This window comes from Macaca fascicularis, chromosome 1 (assembly GCF_037993035.2).
Source record: "Macaca fascicularis isolate 582-1 chromosome 1, T2T-MFA8v1.1".
Classification (NCBI taxonomy): domain Eukaryota; kingdom Metazoa; phylum Chordata; class Mammalia; order Primates; family Cercopithecidae; genus Macaca; species Macaca fascicularis.
The window spans coordinates 151,821,466-151,842,336 of NC_088375.1; the positions used below are offsets into that span (position 1 = coordinate 151,821,466).

Here is a 20,871-nt window from a genome sequence, read left to right on the forward strand (position 1 = left end):
GTTTGGGAAAACTTTGAGTTCACTCCTTATTATCCTTATTTTATCAGCTTTTTCCTTTATTTTGTTCAGGTTCTTCTGCCTTTGTTCCATTCAGGCGGATACAATATGGGAGAAGCAACAGAGAAAGTTGTGATTGCACATTAACCAGGCAAAACAGTGGACAAAAACAGTTCCCCTGTCTGGGGCAAAGAATGGATAGCTAACAGATGTGGTTCCTGACTTGCTTGGCAGTAGTAGAAAGGATCTGAGTGTGAATATATTTTCCTAGAAACTTAGGAAATTACCCCCACTACAATGGTCTCTCCCACAGAATATAAGGCAGTTGAGGACAGAAGCTCTGTCTTTTCACAAGCTATTAGACAGCATTTGTGGGCTGGCGGGCGGGCTGGCTAGCTGACAAGATAGCAGAAGTGAAGGAATAAAGAAAGCATTAATAAGGAGAAAAGCAGATTGGCAAACATCCCTTTGGTGAAAATGAGACCTGCGCTCCCCTTTTCCTACATCAGCTACTAAAAGTGTCCTGAAGATAGTTTACAACAAACATGCTTTTCCCGAGACCATCAGGGTCACTTTCTCCATTTGAAGTGGGGTGGAGTGGGGCGGGGGCGGAATAAACCAGCCTATAGAAAATATGAATAAAGCGTCAATCAAAGCTGTTTTTTCTGTGTGTGCTCTGGTAATATGAGCCATATTCCTCTATTGCTTTTTTTATTTTTAAACACAACTAGATCTGGTAGTTTGACAGCATTTTTTTTTTCTTCTTATTCTTGTTCTTTCTCTTCCTCTTCCTCTTCTGGCCCCTCCCCGCCTTTAACAAAGACAGAACCTTCAAACTCTTTTCATAGCAAGGCTGGAAATCCTGCCAGGTAAAAAAAAAAAAAAAAAGAAAAAAAAAATGTTATTGAAAACCTTTCTCCCCTTATAGGCCCGTTTTGACAGGAAATCTTTGAGAGGCAGCAGCAATGAAGTGCCCAGAGATTTCATCTGTCTTCTTTTGCTTCAGGAAATGCTGAGCGCAAGGCTCCCTATTAGGCAAATAGAAGGAGTACCAAATCCCCTTAACAATCATCTTGGGCCGGCTCCTGAGTTGACAGCTCTCTGTGTCCTAGACTGTCAGACAGGCCCTCGAACTGAGGATCACAATACTGGAAACAGTGTAAAAGTTTCTGACAGGACTTTACAAAACAATATTATATTGACTCTGTTTGTGGATTATCTGGCACCATCAACTTTGCATAGGCTAATCAGAATAAAATCTATTATACTAGGACGGCATTAATTTGCAGCTTTTTTGCTTTTTCCTCCATGGTTTTGACATAAAATTCTTGTCTGGGTATTTTTCCCCTGTCATTCTGTATGATTGGTTAAATTTCAGCAATCATTACCTGCTATATTATAACATCCAATAGGATGACAGTGTTGTTTGTTTTTTTTTTTCTGACAGATGCCAAATCTAAATTTCAAATAATCCTTTCAAATATCAAAATGCCAGCTTGTAGAAATACTGCAGAATTCTTAGCAGATGTACTTTAAAAAATAATCAGGATTAGGCAAAATGGGTAAAGTTCAGAGCAAAAGTTAAAAAAAAAAACTTTCATAATTTTAGGTAGACATACTTATGTTAGTTTAGATTTGCTTTTGAATTTTCTGTTATTAAAAGCTATATTTAACTACCACATTATAGATACTTTGCAAACAAAAACCCTGAATTTAGAAGTGTAAATCAATTTGCAAAGAACTTTGACAAAAAATTGATAAACAGTAGAATAAACAAGTATCATATACTGTGTGTGAACTAATCATATTGTAGATTTAAACATTAATTAAATAACAGCCTATGCCCCATGAAATAGAAGCAAAGGGGACGGGAGAGGATATAATTCCTAAAACATTCCTCAAAGTAAATTAGATGGCAGTGATGTGATTTTTAGCATATCTGTGATGAGAAAACAAGCTATGAAAAGGATGCCTGTAGTTGTTTAACAATAGACTTGAGAGAATTCACCTCATCTAAGCTTATATTTTGGCAATTAACATTCAAAAACAATAATCAGAATAACAGATGCAAAGGGATTAAAAATTTCAGAATTCTGATGGGAAGCCATACAAAGAGCATCCTAAATGGCTTCTCCGACTCTAGCCCTGCTCTCTGTAAGTCCAGCCACCAAACAGCTGTCCCCAGGAGATATTATTTAAAGGTGGTATTAAGTGACTCTTCTACATAAAACCCTTTAACAATTTCTGATGCATAAAACTAATGTCCAAATTCCTTATGATGGCTTGTAAGACTCTCCTTTATCTGGACCCTGCCTCTCTCACCAGGCTCATCATCTTAGCATAAATATCTCCATTATAATAGTTTATTTACTGGAGTCTATCAAACACCTTCTATGGCACAGCAACTTGAATATATTGTCATGAACTGACTGGTTGATAGAAATAGATTGCAAGTATAATGGATACTTTGGTTGCCTTTTTAGTATTCATGTTTCCATTCCTCCTTCCTTAAAGACTTTCACATTTGTTCAGGTACCCTCTCTTTCCCTGTGCAGCCCTTATGAGGCAGTGGAAGTCCGTCAGTCCCTGATTGCAGACACAGGCTTTCTGATTGTCAGAGAAATAAATTAAATATTAGAATAAGAAGATAAAAAAGTAAAACATACAGAGATGTGGATATTCTATCCACTAAGCCCATTATCCAAGTATTAAGAATTCTAGAATTTGAAAACAAAAATCAATAGATGGCATTCAATTATCATATAAATATTCAATGAAATTATCCCAGAATGGAAAGGTCCCAGAGAATGCTGATCCCAGGAAAAATATAATAACAAACAAATAGTGAACTACAAATGTTAAAAAACAAATAAATCATTGTAAAATTTTAAGACACTAAAAATAAAGAGAAACCTCAAACATTTCCAGAAAGAGAGAAAGAAAGAAGGGAAGGAGATGAACAAAAAAGGAAAGAAGAAGGGAAGAAAGGAAGAAATACAGGAAGGAAGGAAGAAGGAAGGAGACAAAATCTTTCTTTTTCTTACAAAAAGAGCAAAATCAGACTGACATCAGACATTATCAGCAATATTAAATGCTAGAAAATAACAGAGAAATGCCTTTAAAATTATGAGGACAAATAATTTTAGACTAGATATCCTATATTGAACTAAATCATCAAATCACATATAAGAACAAAAGACTTTCTAGACACTGCTGTGTTTCCTGCATATTATCTTAGAAAGTTTATTGAAAATATGCCACAGCATGAAAAGGGATTAAGTAAAGAATGAAGTCATGGGGTCCGGTTAGAGGCAGATCTAATCAGCACATTTATGAAGGGTTGCTCCAGGATGATAGATGTCTAACGGTTCCAGCTTGGAACCAAAATGTGGAGGCTTCAGAAGGAGGGTCTCCACGGAGAAATAGTAGGGCTGAGAGAAGAGGGGAAGTTAGTAAACTAATACTTTGCACAATTAAGAACATGGTAAGCAGAGAATTTAAAAAAGAAAGAAAAAGAAAAAAAAAAAAAAGCTTATGTTGGTGTGAGTGGGTTTAAAAGGATTAGCATTTCCAGGAAAATAAAAATATTGCATAAGATATATAATGCATATCATCTCTCTGTGTAATGGACAGAATTTACCACTGTGCCTCAACTCCTAGAACAGTGTTAACTAGGAGAAAAATGCTGTTTAAGAGCTTGTGGAATGTAGAAAGGAAGGAAGGGAGAGAGAGTGATGATAATGAAAATTCTCTATATTAATTTTCAACATTTAAATTCAATGGGCAAAATGCAATAACTGTAAAGTTGCTGAATTAAATATAAAATGTATCAAACTTAAAAATGTAAAAGTACATAAACAGATGCCACATACTAAGAGCTGAAAGAAAATTTACGGAAAATAAAATCCTCATTTTTGTATTGTGGGAAATCAGATATCTTCTCTTCAGTTTATGAGATAAGAAAAAAGGATGTAAGTGTGTAGCTTTAAAATGAAGTGAAAATTTAAAATGCTGATGCAAAGAATCTAAGTCTTTACATGTCATAATAGGAATGTGATAATAATATTTACAATTAAAAAAACAGGAAGAGTAAAATTAGTAACTTACGTAAAAATAAGAATACAATGAAAAGTATAAAAAACAAAATGATTAAAAGATGTTACTTCCAGGGACTAGCACGGAGGTGGAGATAGAACAAAGAGTTGTTGCTGCTCATAAAGTCTACCTTTATTATTATTATTATTATTATTATTATTATTATTATTGTGTGTGTGTGTGCACATGTTTGCATGTGTTTTAGACATATGTGGGTTAGTTTTATTTTTAAACGTAAAGTTAGGTGAAGTCTCTGTTTTGCTTTTCTACATGCGTTTTAGTAATAGGAAATTATAGCTAAATTCCTCCCTATTTTTCTATGTTGCCTTTCTTTAAAAAATTTCTTTTTTTAGTAGAAACAGAGTCTCCCTATGTTGCCTAGGCTGATCTTGAACTCCTGGCCTCAAGAGATCCTCCTGCCTATGCCTCCTAAGGTGCTAGGATTCCAGGTGTGAGCCACTATGTCCTGTCTTATGATGCCTTTTTAAATTGACAATTGCTTTGAATGTTTTGCTACACTCCAAAGTAAATATATCTAAGCGTCAGGAAAATCACTGTGTCAGTTAGGACTGGTTATAAGCAACAGAAATTGAGTCTAGATGAAAAGATATAGAAGGAATTTATTGGAAGGACACTGCACTGAACAACTCCTACATTCGACGAAAATGTGATATACCTGGTCAGAGAAAGGTCTAGAGTTACCATACCTCTGGGGAGAGGAAAGTCTGGATGGAATAGATTGGATCAAGTGCTCACCCACTGGTGAGGGTGAAACAGGGTGGAGGAGGTAGAATTAATGTGATTGATGGTTGCACAAGGGCTGTCTGTTATGGGGAAGTGAAAGTAAAGTCATGGAAACAAAAGTGAAGTAAAATTGATTTCTGTTACTAAAAGATGATGACAGGATTCTGTGTAGCCAAAACAAATGTTTATTACGTTAACCTTAACATTTAATTGTCCTGTGTAGGAGTTTCATCCTTGGTGAAACACACTGTGTTTTCTGAGTTACCAAACCAACCAACAAAACAACATTATATACATAACCTAGAATAAAAAGGAGTGTCCTGCCAGTTCTGCCTCCAAAACATACTTCCATCTCTTTACGTCTTGTATCTCTAGAGTTTATCATCATTTTTTAATTGAGTCTTATAAAATAACCCCCTAGTTTTTCTTCCCTGCTTGTACTTTTGCCCTAACCCCCATGCTTCCTTGTCTACCAAGTTGCCCGAAGTATAGTTTTAAAACATAGATCATATCACATTACTTCTCTGCTTGATTACTTTATCATTGCACAAACTCCTTAGCCTGACACCTTTCTTTACATCTGCCTCTGCACCCTCCTCACTTCTGGGCTCTTGGATTTACAGCTCCATCTGCCCAGAATGCTGTTCCTCCAATGCCTTCTATGAGTAGCTCATTCTCACTCTTCTACATAAAGTACTCCCCCATTCTCAGGTATTCTGTCACATGACCATATTTAGTTGATTCATAGTACCTGTCTGGATTGAATGTTTTCTTTTTCACTAACTTGCTTACTGTCTCTCTAGGCCCAATAAGAGCTTCAAACTGGAAAAGGGCCAAAACCTTCTCTGACATGTTTACCATTGAATCCCTAGCACCTATAATTGTGCCTGCCACTTACTAGGTGCACAAAATTCATACTTACTGAACAAATAAATGAATGTGCAAATTTGGTTAAAAAGTGAAAGGGTTTACCTTCAAACTGCAACTCGTTTTATTTTATTATTTATTTTTGAGACTGAGTCTTGCTCTGTCACCCAGACTGCAGTGCAGTGATGCGATCTCGGCTCACTGTAAGCTCCACCTCCTGGGTTCACGCCATTCTTCTGCCTCAGCCTCCCAAGTAGCTGGAACTACAGGAGCCCGCTACCATGCCCGGCTAATCTTTTATTTTATTTTATTTATTTATTTTTATTTTTAGTAGAGATGGGATTTTACCGTGTTAGCCAGGATGGTCTCCATCTCCTGACCTTGTGATCTGCCTACCTCGGTCTCCCAAAGTGCTGGGATTACAGGCGTAAGCCACCGCGTCTCGCCAACCCTGTTTATTAATGAATAACAAAAAGCAGTTAACTTTCTGTTAACCAAATTGATCTGTAATGCTTTGTGCACCAGATTGTCTATTGGCAGCATCCACTTCTAGACACACCAGAGGGTTGAGGTCTGGGAACTTTCGGGAATTTCCCAAAAGCTCCTACCAGCAGTATTGCAGGTTTGTTCCTCAAATGAGAATAACAAGAGATTTGGAAGGAAGCACAGAATCAAAAACCATATGACTTCTTCTCTGGCAACAGCTGACAGATGTGTGTCTTTAACATGTGAAATTTTGCAACAGCCTGTGTGTGTTTAGTTTTGAATCACCTGCCTGATTTCTGGATTGTCACTGGCAAGTTTATGAAACTTCTGCAGCTTTCCAACTCTCAGAATGCCAGTTGCAATTTGAAAATTATCAGCATTTTCACCTGACTCTTTAGTCATCGTCATTCTAGTGCTTTTTGTTTTAAATTGTTATTTTGAAATGGTTCCAAACTTCCAGAAATAATAGAGCAAAGCCCCACATAGTTTTCACCTGGAGATACCACTTAAGCTTTACCCATATCCCCACTAATGTCTTTTATGGTATACGAATCATGCATTGCATCTAATTGTCTTCCTAGTCTCTTTCTACCTAAAGCAGGGCTTCAGTCTTTCATTTCCATGACCCTGATGTGTTTGAAGATTACAAGTCAACAATTTTGTAGAATGTTTCTCAATTGGATTTGTCTGATATTTTGTCATGATTAGAACTGGGCTATACATTTTGGGCAGGAATAGCACAGAAGTAATGCAGTTCTTCTCATTATGTTCTATCTGGTAGCACACAATGTTGATTTGTCTCAGTAGTAGTGGTTTAAATTTCGATGACAAGATTAAGACTGTGAATAACAGGTTTCTCCACAGTTAAGTTTTGTTTTCTTTGGTTTTGTTTACTTTGTAGATACAAAGTGTTTTCTGTGGAGATTTTGACATTGTATTAATATTTCTTCTCTCATTCCACTTTCACCCAACAGTTTTAGTACTCGTTGATATTTCTTGTCTGAATTAGTACTGTGATAATTGCAAAATGGTGAATTTTTTTTAAAATTCAGTCATTTCTTTCACATTTACTGGTTGGCATTGATGGAAGGGCAGGTTTTTCTTTTTCATACTTATTTATCCATATGGATTCAGGGATTTCTATGTCATTCTGTGGATTAGTATCTGTGACTATTTATATTCATTTTGATGCTTAAGTTTCTTGGGTTTGGCCAGTGGGAGTCACTTCAAGCAGGTTTTCTTTGTCCCTTTTCATTTGACCTACAAAATGCTTTTATTCTTTCTTTGAATGTTGCATTACTTATTTACATACTTTATTACTTCCAGGAACATATTTTTTGTTGTTGTTTTGTTTTGTTTTTTCCAAATTCAGTCCTGGACTCTGCCATTTGCCCAGAAGCTCCACTTTATTGTAATGAAGACTTGTACTGTACTTAGAAACCAAGCTTTGCATGCCAGGAGAGTTCATTGCTACTGGGGTGTTGCTACATCTAGAACTTTCTATTAACAGAGTGAGAAAATATATGTATGAATGAATATGGATATACAACTACACACATATTCACACACATACATACATCTTTATAACTATATTTTTACATATCTGTCATCTATCATCTATCTATCATCTATCTATCTATCTATCTGAAAACCTTGAGTTTATGCCAGTACCGCCAATTTCAGTCTAACACCACAGGTTTATTCCAACTTCCCTTATGTCCATATTTGTACCTTCCTTCTCCTTCAGTGAGAAATCTGTTTCCATACTTCATTTATTTATTTGCCCAATTTCCTCAATGTCACTAATCACCATCCCTGCCAGACTGCATGTACTTACTGCCTTGCTCCAACGTATCAAATTCTCACAGGCTTGCATTGATGGCTTCCTGTTCCAACAGGCTGTCCTTATGTAAAGCCTGTGCAAGTTGTCATTACAGGTTGTCACCTGACTACATTGACTCCCTGCTTCAAGATAACATCCTTCCACAGGTGACCATCACTGCCATTGCTAATATCTTTTAAAGCAGGAAAAAGGGCAGACAGTTTCCAGTTCATATTTACAACCCCAACCCTCTATATTAAATTCCTTTCTGCCTGACATACCTAGAGCAAATTTTGTTTCCTTAAACGAAAGCTAATCATTATACTTCGGTACATAATGTCAATGCAAAAAATTCTAATGCACTGTAATTTTATATGTCAAATAAATAAAATTGTACCTGAAAGTCAAAATAATAAAAATATTTGCTTAATAATTGCTTAAATATTGTATTTGCTTAAATATTGTATTTACTTGTACTGTATTTCTTGTATTGTACAAGAAAAAATCATGACAAATTTTTTTATCTGAAATAAAATATTTGCAAATTTTAAAAGTGTTGCTACTAATAACCTAGCAGATGCTTGAAACACTTTATTATAGATTAATAGATATGTATTTTTCACTTGCAGTATGTAATTGAAGCTTAGAATTTTTGTCCTGCCAAACTGATTTGAAGTCACATTTATGCAGAAAATGCCAGACTATTATAACTGTTAAAGATGTGTTTAAAAAACTCAAGTGCTGATAAATATTAGATAATAAATTTTAGAATATTATTTTATGGAATAAATTTGTCCTTTGAAAGAAGGCTGAGTTTTATTTTTATTTTCATGGAATGGTGTGTGGAATAAAAGTTTCTGCAAATAAAGGAAAGTCACTGCATTACAGAAACATATTCATTATCTGCTTGTCAGGACAGAATTTAACTAGCTGGGGGCACAAGCGATGCTATTTGTGAAAGAAAGCCTTTTCCAAATCTTGCTCTTGTAACCTTCTATCTGTTCATCTTGTGCCACATGACAGGTGAAAAATGTAACCTGAGAAAAACTGATGCTTTGAAATATTTCTACTAAGTGAAGTTTATTCATCTGAAATATTTGCTTGCAAGGAAAATACCCCTGGCAGTGTTTTCATATCTTTCTCTCATAGTTTTAAAATCCTTGGGATTTTTAAAATGATGAAATTAAAAGAAAATATGCATCAAGTTCATTTGGACTTTTGGAAAAGAAAATTTTCATCCTTTGTAAAATAAAATATACAAATAAACAAAAGCCTCAGAAAAAGTACTGTTAGAATTCTCAGTTCTAGTATGTGTATGAAGCAATATAAGAATTTTAAAAATGATCGACATAAGTGTCCTGGCTATCTCATTTGTATACTTGAAATTCACTATTAATTCACCTGTTGCTAAATTCCACCATGAACACAAAGTAATCTTTTTTAAAAAAAAGTCAGAGTCAATTTTCAGCTGATCTAATTCCAAGGGTTTAAGAGGCATAGAATGAAAATTAATAAGCTGAGGAAATCTAAGCTCTTTAATTTGATTCAGTAAATATTTATTGGTTTATTCCTGTATTCTAGGTACACTGCTAGGTATTAAGACAGTTATGAATGAATCTGAATGTAGCATAGTCTTGTGCCACAAAATGTTTTCAGTCAATTACCGGAGAAGTGGAAAGGGGAATTTATACATATCAGTGTAACATAAAGAAGCAGTTTTTAATAAATGCCTTAAGATTTCGTCTAAGTGGCAGTGAAAGTTATATTTTCTCCTTCACTGCTTTCCTATCTTGTAATTTGGATTGGCACTTTAATATGTAGAATATGTATGGTCACTGTGAAATAATATCAGGAAACAGAAAAGAATTGAAAACATTGGAGGTTTAGTAATAATATTTAGTACAGTGTGAATGTCACCCAAAATATAAAACTTAATCCTCACCGTGGTAATATTGAGAGGTGGGGATTTTGAGGAAGTGACCAAGTCATGAGGGTTCTACCCTCACAAAAGAATTAATGCCCTTATAAAAGAGATTTCAGAGAGTTAACTTCTCTTGTTCTTCTGCTCTTCTGCCATGTAAGAACATCATGTTCATTTCCTCCAGATGATGCAGCTACAAAACACCATCTTGGAAGCAGGGACTGGGCTCTCACCAGACACCAAACCTTCATCTTGGATTTCCCAGCCTCCAGAACTGTGAGGAATACATTTCTGTTATTTATAAACTACCCAGTCTGTGGCATTGTGTTATAGCAGCACAAACAGACTAAGGCAATATTCTAAAATGGCAAGGGACAGTATGCTAGAGCAGCCTTTCCCAAACGGTGCTCAAATGTACATGTAGTTGATGCTGGAAAAGAAAGAAAACAAAAGGTATTCCAAGGTCAGTGAGTTTGAGAAATGTTGGATTAATTAAAGATGAACCAGCTTCTTTCTTGTAGAGTTCTCTTGTATAAAATCATTCCAAGAGGGAATTATAATATGCTGGGACACGATTTGGGGAAGTCTATGCTACGAAAACAGGCAGAAATAGCAGGCAAAACAACCACCTAAAATCACAATTTATTTAACTGCTTTGATTTCCCGTACTCTCTTAAAACATTTAACTCAAATGTTGCTTGTAGCTTAGCCAGTATCAATCCCTGTTTTCTGTTGCCACATTTAAAGACTGGAAACAAATGCATCAAAATGCTTGCTATCTTTTTATCCCTTGCAGATGTCCTTGCTCCCTGGTAAAGAAAGCATTGGAATGTTGCCATTTTAATTAGGCTTAGCTACAAAAAAAGCCTTAATCTGCTATTGAGATGTATATTTGCCTGTTTTATTAAAGCTTAGAGGAGGGGGAAAGGTGGTTTTCCATTTATGGAAATTACGTAATAATACAGATACACTTATTCCAAGATAGTTTTTACAACTTGGAGTGAATATGAAATATAATTGATGATTTTGAAGCCCTTCCCAAAATAAAGAACACTTTTATGTTATTTTTAATAACCAGAATTTTTTTCTATCATTATTAAGTCATTACTTTTTGAAACAGTGTCAGGTAGTATAATTTTTCATATTAAAAAGAATCTCCCATTCCTATATCAGATACTTTTATTATTGTAAATATCACCTTCCCTTAATTAAGGAGAAATCAAACAGAGAAAACAGCTTTTATGAGTGTTATTGGCCTGCTATAATACTGTATCTCCAATGTTTAAGTTTATGTTCATTTAAGTCTTATGTTTATTGTAAATTATTGTAAGAACTTTTAAGGTTTTTATACATTTTTCTTGATTTCTTTTCTTTCTTTCTTTCTTTCTTTCTTTCTTTCTTTTTTTTTTTTTTTTTTTTTTGAGATGGAGTCTAGCTCTGCTGCCCAGGCTGGGGTGCAGTGGCACGATCTCTGCTCATTATAACCTCCGCCTCCCGGGTTCAAGAGATTCTCCTGCCTCAGCCTCCCAAGTAGCTGGAATTACAGGCACCTGCCAGCATGCCCAGCTAATTTTTGTCTTTTTAGTAGAGACAGGGTTTCTTTGTGTTGGCCAGGCTGGTCTGGAACTCCTGACCTCATGATCCGCCCTCCTCCGCCTCCCAAAGAGCTGGGATTACAAGCATGAGCCACCGTGCCTGGCCTGCAACATTTCTTAAGAATGAATTTTTAATATGTTCAGGCAGGATTATTCTATGTTACGGAATCTGGGGGTTCTATACTTGGTTTTAATGTAATAAATATTTATTTAAAGGTAAAAGAACACGAAGGGGGAAAGGTGTCATAAATATGAATACATCAAACATTTAAAATAAGTAAGTCTTAAGGACACAAAGACATACAGAGTAATCCAATGGATTTGGGGGATTTGAGGGTGGGGGAGAGTTTGGGAGGGGGATGAGGGATAAAAGACTACGTATTGGGTACAGTGTACACTGCTCGGGTGATGAACGCACTAAAATCTTAGAAATCACCACAAGAGAACTCATCCATGTAACCAAATCCACCTGTACCCCAAAAACTATTGAAATAAAAATAACAAGAGAAAAAAATAAAATAAATAAGCCTAATAATTATCTTGGAACATGAACAACCATATTAACATTTAGCTATCGTTTTTGAAAATATTATGTTTATGAATTAATCATTGTGTTAATGTTTTAGTTACATGAGAGCATGTAGCAGTGATAAGGACCAAAGACCACAGAAATTAAACTCTGGCTCCACCACTGTAGGATGTGTGTCCTTGGAAAAATCTCTGAACTTCTCTGTGACTCAGTTTCATCATTTGAAAAATCAGAATGATATTAGCAGCTACTTGAAAGTACTGTTTTGAGGAATAAATAAGTTAATATTCATGAAGTACCTAGAATAACGCCTAGAACATGGTTAGCATTAAATACACTTGATTTGCCTCTTCAAACCTAACATTTATTTCAACAGTAGTTAGACTCAGTTCACCTTAAAAATTCAATCCAATCCCTTTCCTTTAAGTGCTATAGTTGCCTTTGGCTATTACTACTAAAAAGCTCCTCTAAGAATTAGTCAGACATTGGAGAAAGCAAAAGTAAGATTTTAATTTGTAACTTCACATGAGTGCTAATCTAGAAGTACCAAAAATCTCCATCAAAGTTTAATGAAAGAAACAGAGTGCTCTACTTCTAAACAAACTAATGAGGTCACCGATAACTTTTCTTTTAAAAATTGTTAAACACAACTATCATTAAATCAATGTTGTGTTGAACAAACAAAACTCTTCCAACCAATACTGCCATGAACAAATACTTACATCTAGAAAAATACAAAGTCTTTACATTACCTCTCTCTCATATGCACTTTTAAAAACATACTTCAGGAGGTCCCACCAGCCAGCAAGCCAGAGCATGGCGGCCATCCCTTCCAGCGGCTCGCTCCTGGCCACCTACGACTACTACCGGCGCCGCCTGGATTCCACTTTCAGCAACAGCTCCTGCGGCAGTATCGAGTGCCCCGGGGAAGCCATTCCCCACCCCCCAGGTCTCCCCAAGGCTGACCCGGGTCACTGGTGGGCCAGCTTGTTTTTCGGGAAGTCCACCCTCCCGTTCATGGCCACGGTGTTGGAGTCCGCAGAGCACCCGGAACCCCCGGCCCCCGGCCCCCCAGGCCTCCAGCAGCATGACCACCGGTGTTCTGGCTCGGGACGCCCGGAGTCCAGCACAGCCAGCGATGGGCCCCGGTCCTGACCTGAGCGGTTACCACCAGCCCAGGCCTGTGGAGGCGCTAGTCCACCAGAGCCCCTCCCCCGTCCCGCCCCCTCCCCAACTCCCACTCCCCACCCTCTAGACCAGGCGGCTGCAGCAAGCAGACCTTCGCATCAACACAGCAGACACCAAAAAGGAGTGAGGGCCCAGCTCTCTACCGCCCGGCCCCGGCACTGGCTAGCTTTCCTGGCACCTGGAACTGTGCACCTGGCACCAAGCGGAAAATAAACTCCATGCAGCCAGTAAAAAAAAAAAAAAAAAAAAAAAAAAAATCAGAACTTTGCGTAGTGTCTTTTTCATATTCATTTACTACACATTTGAGGTTTTGGGGGGGTTTTTTTGCTGAAAATTATAAAATGCATCATCGAAATTCAGATTTCAGTTTGGCATTAAAATAAAACACTGCAAAAGAGGAGTTTAAAATATCACCATTGCTAATCATTGAAATAGTTGATCTCTCCAAGATTTCTGGGGTAAGGCCAAGTTTTCCTTGATTTTCTCTTTACTCCATACTTGCTCTACCCTCTTCCTGAGGTGCTCAATAAGCTTCAACCTACCCAAGCCTGATCTCATCCTATGCCCTAGAATTTATCTTGTATCTTTCTTACTTATAAACTTACCTCCCTTGGGTCATTGTAATGGGTACATATTGAGCTATCTTTCTAGCCTACACATTAATATCTTGTCTTTTCCATAAATGCTACTCCACATTCAAGAGTAAGCCACCATTAGGATAGGCATCTAATAGATGATACTGCCCCATTGATAATAGCTTATTGGCACAAAGGTGTTCATCTGTTCCAAGTTGGGCATGATGGTTTTTATTCTTAGAGAATTGGAACTGAAATGAAGTTCTGATGGCATGCATCCGTATGTTTAAAGTCAGAACTTTGGGGTGCCAATGTTTTATCTGTAGAGCAAAGAGCCAAGAAGAGTCTATAATGAAAAGACTGAAGCCAACACTCTGGGAAGAGGAAAGATGAAAACTGCAGTGAATAGGCATCTAATTCCCAGTTTCAGCACTTTTCTAAGGTTTGTGTCTATTCATGACTTTGGGAAGTGAGACATATCCCTCCCCTTTCCAACAAAATTACCATTTTGCTAGTGATAGAAGAGTCAAGGAGATATTTTGAGAAAGCCAGACATCTTGTAATCTTAAAACATTTTACTATGACTATAGCTATGTCTGGCCTGGTACTATCAAAATGCAAATTTGAATTTTACCACTAAGGCCAACAGACATCGATACGGCATCAAAATAACAATTCTTAACACCAAAGTATTTAAGATTAACAGAAGGAACACCCACAGGTGGCTAGTTGTCAAGATAAGCCTCCTCAGCTAGAAACAATTTGTTTAAAACTTCAAGCAACAGTTTATTCAAATTACAGATGAAAACTCTGCAAAAACCTTGCACTATGAAAGTATTCTTCACCTTTCAGGTCATGCAAGCATTTTTATTTCATCCTTAAGCACAATGGGAATTGCCAGATTTTGCAAATCAAACTAAAAGACACCAGTTAAATTTGAATTTCAGATTACAAACACTGACTTTTAGTATAATATTTTAGACATACTTATGCTAAAAAGTTACTTGTTCTTTGTCTGAAATTCAAATTTAACTGGGCATCCTCTATTTAATCTGCCAACCCAAAGCATAGTGAATAATATGCAATCACAGGTGTGGGAGGGATTTTTTCCCCCAGACTGTATTTTAAGTGGTAAGAGTTGTCATTAGGCAGTTAAATCAGTCAAGATGCAAAATGCCAATTTCTACCAAAATGTTCTTTCAATGAATTGTATAGCTGTGTTCAATGTATATGTGTGACTGTTGGTTTTTGAGGCTCCTTCTTAATTCCTTCTTGTAGGGAGAGCTGGGGAAATGAAAGGACACTTTATATATGTTAAATTTTAGTAAAACTTTCTTTTTTATTTCTGGAATTAACAGCAATACAGAATCCATTATTCTAGAAGTAGATTAATTTTCTTGAGAACAGAATCGGATGGTAAAAAAGGGAGATGACAATAAAAAACAAAGGCAAGGTAAGATAATTTAGAAAAAATAAGAAGAATATTTAGATATTTTTAAAGCTTTCTGCTTGCTTTGGCTATTTTTAAAACCAAATTGCATTAACTTCAAAGCAAATCTAATCATTTGGGCAAAATTGATAATAGGAGCAGAAAAAAATATAATTTAACGAGTAAAATTGGTCACAAAATTGATACTGCTTCGGATTCAAAAAATCTTAGTTGTACTGAGATTTATATCACAGTACAAAAAGATGGAGCTTGTCTTTTATCCTCTGAAAATTCTATTCTCTCCTTCTTTCTTCTTTCTCCTTTTCCCTCTCCTTCTTCTGCCTTCCACAAATGAAAATAGCATACAAGCATAAAGTGTGAAAAATACTACATTCGGGGAGGTTTGGCTCAAAAACAGCAGCCATGGGACAGGTTGTAGGGAGTGGTAGTAAGGAGTGGGGAATGTCATTTCTAAAAGCTCCCCTTAGTAAGAGCCAGTGCTGCAGCAGGTCATTAGTATGCCGAGTTATGTTTTGGGGAATGTAATGCGTCTGCCTGAATCCATGTAATAATGAACTGTGATACTAAGAAGTATTAATTAAATCAAGATAAATAAGATCATTGTACTTTGAACTTAAAAATGATGTATATTCAACAATATCTTACAAATTTGAACATAGCATAATATACACCTCAAATACCTTTCTAGTAAAAATGAGCCATTACATTCTCAGAAATAATTGGGACCCTTTTCCAAACTGAGGCTGAGGCTCTATAAAGGAAACTTCCAGCAATATGACTTGCTTTCACTCAGTGCCTATCAAAATTCTTCTGGTGGTAGCTCTTGGAAAGATTATCTTTTTTTATGATTAGAACAGGGAATATAGGTGTCTTGCTGACTAAATTGCTCTTTCTGATGTCTGATGTACCCACCCACTATGTCAGACTCTCCAGTACTAATATGTAGGTCCCTTTAAACCAGTAGGTTACACATCAAACTTCAGGTTTGAAGCTCTGGAAGATTCTCTAGGATCACAGGTTAAAATCTCACCAGGTCCAATGCAACCTTTCATTCTTCCAGAAGGGATAAATCAACCGGCACGTACTTCACTGTGTTAGGGTGTTTCAGATGAGAACTTATAAACTTAGACTCCTTTGCTTTGTAATGACATTAAAGATCTCATGGGGTGTTTGTTCTAAGGTTTAGAGACCGTCCTAAAACCTTGAGTAATTTTTGCTTATACTTGAAGTCTGCACTATGAAATGCTTGAACATTCTTATATGTTATTAAGGCTTTATGTAACTTATTAAACTATGAAAATTAAATTCACCTTTAGAAAGTACTTGCAGAACTCACATTATTTGGAACTCAAGATTACAAAGGACATGGTATGATTTGAACACCTGTAGTCCCATTTTCATCTTTTGTGTATCACATACACTTTTATGCACCTTCAGCTTAATAGTATGACAACTGGGCCAGTGTCTGTGTTTTTAATCAACCACAATCTACTGGTGCTAGACCCAACTCTAGAGTCATAACATGTAACACATTTAGACCTCCAGTGACTTTTATGTCCAAGGCCCTAAAGACTTTTCGAAGACTTTACTAAAGTAACTCTCATTGCCCTGTGTCTGATCGAGTCTGCCTGGATTACCCCCCGCCTGGCACTATATTATACACATTCACCTTATGATTTCAATTCCTCTTTTCATGCTTTTTGTTTTGTTTTGTTTTTTACTTTATTGCTTTTAAACTGCCATTTCCCCCATTGTTTATGATTAGTCGATCTATCTTTCTGGCAAACAAATAAACAAGGAGAAAAGTGACAAGGCAGCTTGTGAGTGTGTCAATATGGATCATGGGGACAGATTCTCCTCCTCAGCATTCAGATGCTGCCCCTTGATAATTTGAGCTTAGAGTTCATTTTAGAAATCCAAGAGCTATCTATAATACTTTGTGTCATACATTTTTGCTTCACTTTTTCTCATTTGATTGAAAGCCACTTAGAGGCTTCATTTCCATTTCATTGTGAAGCAGGATCCCATAGGATCATTCTATCAGAAAAATTTCCACACCATGTTCACAGTTTCCCATAGGGAGGGTGTCCTGTTGGAAGTGTCCAAAAAAATGGGGGAAGGTATAGAATACATAACACATTTACTTTTATAATTCATGTGAGATTACTTGAGGAAACTTATATGTAAAAACCAACCTTACTCAATTCCTAAAATATCTGAATATTTCCTCCTGGAAAGTCTTTTACAAACCCCAAATGGAGATATTCCTTCCATTCTATTCATGTTCTTTAATACACTTAGAGCCCGATGGAAACACCTCCTCTTTTCTTTTCACATATCATCATAATTAATTCCATAAGCTTCTTCCAGCTTGCAAATTTAATTTTTATTTTCGTAGAAGTTAATAGCTTTATAATAGAACAAATGCAGGGAGTAGTTCCTCTGAATGGAGATGTCACAGTTTTATGTACCCAAATGAATCTCCCCTTTCTGTGTTTAATATGACCTATGTTCTCTGCCAGAAACTTTAATATCATCTCATTCATCACTCAGCTTGCTCAGTCTCCTTTGTCTATCTTATTCATTTTTTCCCCAAATCACTTGCTGATAGACCAAAATTATAACTGTAGTATTTCCCTGTTTTAGGTTTTACATTTTTCCTTGAAAACAGCATAATTAAGATGGATAAATCCTTGTCATCCCATTTGAATGTTCTAAGTAAAAATGGTACAATGTAACATTTTAGAATTCCATAGCCTGAATCAACATTAAACAGATGTATGCGTACACACACATGCAGGCACACAAACACAATCTCTGTGAGACAAAGGTATTTTGTGTCTTATTCACTGCTTTATTTCTGGGCCTATCTTGGTGCCAAGCACATACGTAGCACAAGTCAACAAATATTTGTTGAACAAATGAAATTAGATATTAATCAACTCATGTACTTCGCATGCATACTAAAATATTTGAGATGTTTAAACAAATAAAAACATAAATGTTTATAATTAGTTTGATGAGTTAAAACTAAATGTGATAAAATCCTAGTAAGCTATCTCTCAGTGACTAGAATATTTCGTGCCCTTCAGTTCCGTCTCTCAGTTCACAGGGGTTTCAAGAGAAACTCTCCAATTATAAACACCATTTATATGATCATTTTACAAGTAGATGTTGACAGTCTCATGATATAAAGCTTTATAATGCACAAAGAATGTATGTATATGTTTTCATATTAATCCTACATAAGATAATGGTCTATTTTTCAAGGAAAAAACCCTAGTCTCAAAAAAGTTAAATATTTAAACTAAAATAGAATAATCAGTAAGAAGTAATAATTTTAAGAGATAAGCCTAGTTCCTCCACTTCTGACCCCTTTGTTCTGCCCGCTGCATCACAATTGCTTGTGGAGTGCTATTGGGATTGCCAAGCATAATCCATTCCTGGTTTTGACTTCAGGAGGACAGAGCTCCCTGGGAGCGACACTTAATCAATGACTAATAGGCATGGAGGGAGTGGATGAATATTTCTGCTTGCTCCAGCTTCAGGTGGCAAAACTGCAAGACACAGGTCCCATACTGTCTCTTGGTCCTGCATGGTGGGATTTAGCTCACCACTGCGATAACACACCTTTAATTGGCTGTAGGTACTTATCCACACCTCTATAGTGTTTCTTGGTATTGCCCTCAGAAATAAACTACTTGAACCTGAGTCCTAGTCTAAGGGTCTGATTCTGAAAGACAAAATCAAGACTGCTGATACTGAAAGTAGTCCTAGGAAGCATATTCTTAGAATGTGATTCTGGAATTGAATCTTTTGCTGGCCATATGGAACAAGGATGTTTTTGCATTCATGAGTTGGGTGGCGATGATGCCTGGCATGTGATTACTAAGAATTATTAAGACTCTTACCTGTGGTAGATGAGATACAGATAGAAGGAAATGTCTTGTTTTAATCATTTCAGAAATTGCATTTTTAAAGCTGTGAAGCGGGTGTTTTTGCCATCAAAACTCTGAAGGAAGTAAACAACAGGTTTGGGTAAGCTAGCTATCAGCCTACAGCATACTATGAAAGCCAAAAACATATGGCTACATTTAAAGAGACCCACATTCCTATAGTTAGTGGGGAGATAGTTCTGAAAATCACTACCAGGATTTGTTTCTGTGAGTAGTAAAATTACAAAAACAAAACAAAACAAAAACAAAAACAAAAAAACCATGAACTCATAACTCCAGCAAGCTTCCTGAGAACTCCAACGAGGACATCTGAGTGAATGCACTGGAGCCTCTAGATTTTTACAAGTCCTTTTTTTTGTGTCCCAAACAATATGTGCCCCACTTGCTAGAGGAGAGCAGCTTCCCCTTACCTGGAGGCCATGCTTAGGCTGCAGCTGAGGTGGTTACCTGAATAGATGATGCTCAACTTCCTCCCGATCTGTGACCCAGAGATTGGCCTTCGGACCAGTGACTAAAGATAAGTCTCAGCACAGCCCCATTGGGGAAGTACCATCCTCGTTATGGGAAGAAAGGACTTAATGTATGAAAAGGGTTAAAGGATCAGGCAATGGAGCTGGTTAATATGCCTCACGATGGATCTTGAGAGTTCTGGACTGGGTTTGGGGTTCGAATACAAGGCTGCATGAGGGAGATGTATTGACATGGGGACATTTTCCTGTGGCTCAGACTGGCAAGAACACCTGGAGCTGGTTCTAATATGGTGCTTGGATGGCACCTTGAAGCTTGGAAAAAAATGATGGCCTCTAATAAAAGAAGCAGATATGCTTGGTTGCCTTGACAGAGTATTGAGGAAGGAGTTAGAAGACTCTGAAAGATGCAATATGCAAGAATGGATTTACTGTATTAGACCTGAGAACTCACCAGCTAATTATGTTTCCGCAGAAGGTTTACAGAACACTCCTTTAATTAAAGCAATAGGAATTATGCAAGGGAAGGGACATTGACATGGCTAAGGAGCTCAGTGCTGGCTGTCTTATAGGAGCCAGAGGAAACTAAGAAATACTGCTCTGGGCTCCCTACAGCCAATGGAGTTAATAGGATTGTGGAGCAGAAGAGACCAGGTAATAGCACTTAGTCATCAAAGGCATGGTGGGTGTAAGTTAGAGGAAAGCAATGCTGCATTCTATGGGCTTTGAAACATGAGGTAGGATTGGCTACATAATTGGCAGTGCTCAGTGCAAGATGAAAATGCAGGTGCATTACAAATTACTAAAAATTTAAGACAACAACATCAGAGGCAGAAACCAAGCATGGGACACTTCTGAGCATAGGGCCCTGTTTAATTGCACGAAGTGCACACCATGAAGCCCATCCTGATGTCGGCATCTGTGGCAATGATAAGAGACTGGTGTTTTCAGGGCTGAGATAGCTGGACTATCAACAAAGATATCATTTGACTTTTGTAACCAAAAATATGACAAAAAGTGAGAAGAAATCTTATGTTAACTGCTGTAGTGGAAAAGTTTAATCCTTTGCCCAGCTTTCACCCTCAAATCATTTCTCGGACCAAGAGCGTTTTACTAGAGGAGAGGCAAGGGCACCTTTGACTAAAAACCCTACGAAGCCACAGACTAAGCAGAGAAAAG

The 20,871-nt window shown here is 36.9% G+C and overlaps 1 protein-coding gene and 1 long non-coding RNA gene across 11 annotated transcripts in view; one reads left to right on the forward strand and one right to left on the reverse strand.

The window, feature by feature from the left end:
• Positions 1-20,871, forward strand: part of LOC123568046 (pancreatic progenitor cell differentiation and proliferation factor-like) — a 223,453-nt gene that overhangs the window by 23,840 nt on the left and 178,742 nt on the right. For 3 of the 10 annotated variants that reach the window (XR_012429149.1, XR_012429159.1, XR_012429148.1), the window contains exon 2: positions 10,117-10,208. Coding sequence is in view for 2 of the 10 variants with exons in the window: in XM_065519647.2 (XP_065375719.1) it covers positions 10,117-10,208; positions 12,845-13,211 (459 nt within the window). In the remaining 8 variants the exon portion in view is untranslated. Of the gene's footprint in view, positions 1-69; positions 205-925; positions 6,040-10,067; positions 10,214-12,844; positions 13,502-20,871 lie in introns of those variants that run through there. The other 7 variants (XM_065519647.2, XM_074027606.1, XR_012429151.1 and 4 more) reach the window with 7 other exon arrangements.
• On the reverse strand, positions 33-13,101 carry LOC135964822 (uncharacterized). The gene is made up of 2 exons (XR_012429161.1): positions 12,809-13,101; positions 33-859 (listed from the first exon to the last, which is right to left on the reverse strand). It is a non-coding gene; the product is annotated as an uncharacterized lncRNA (long non-coding RNA).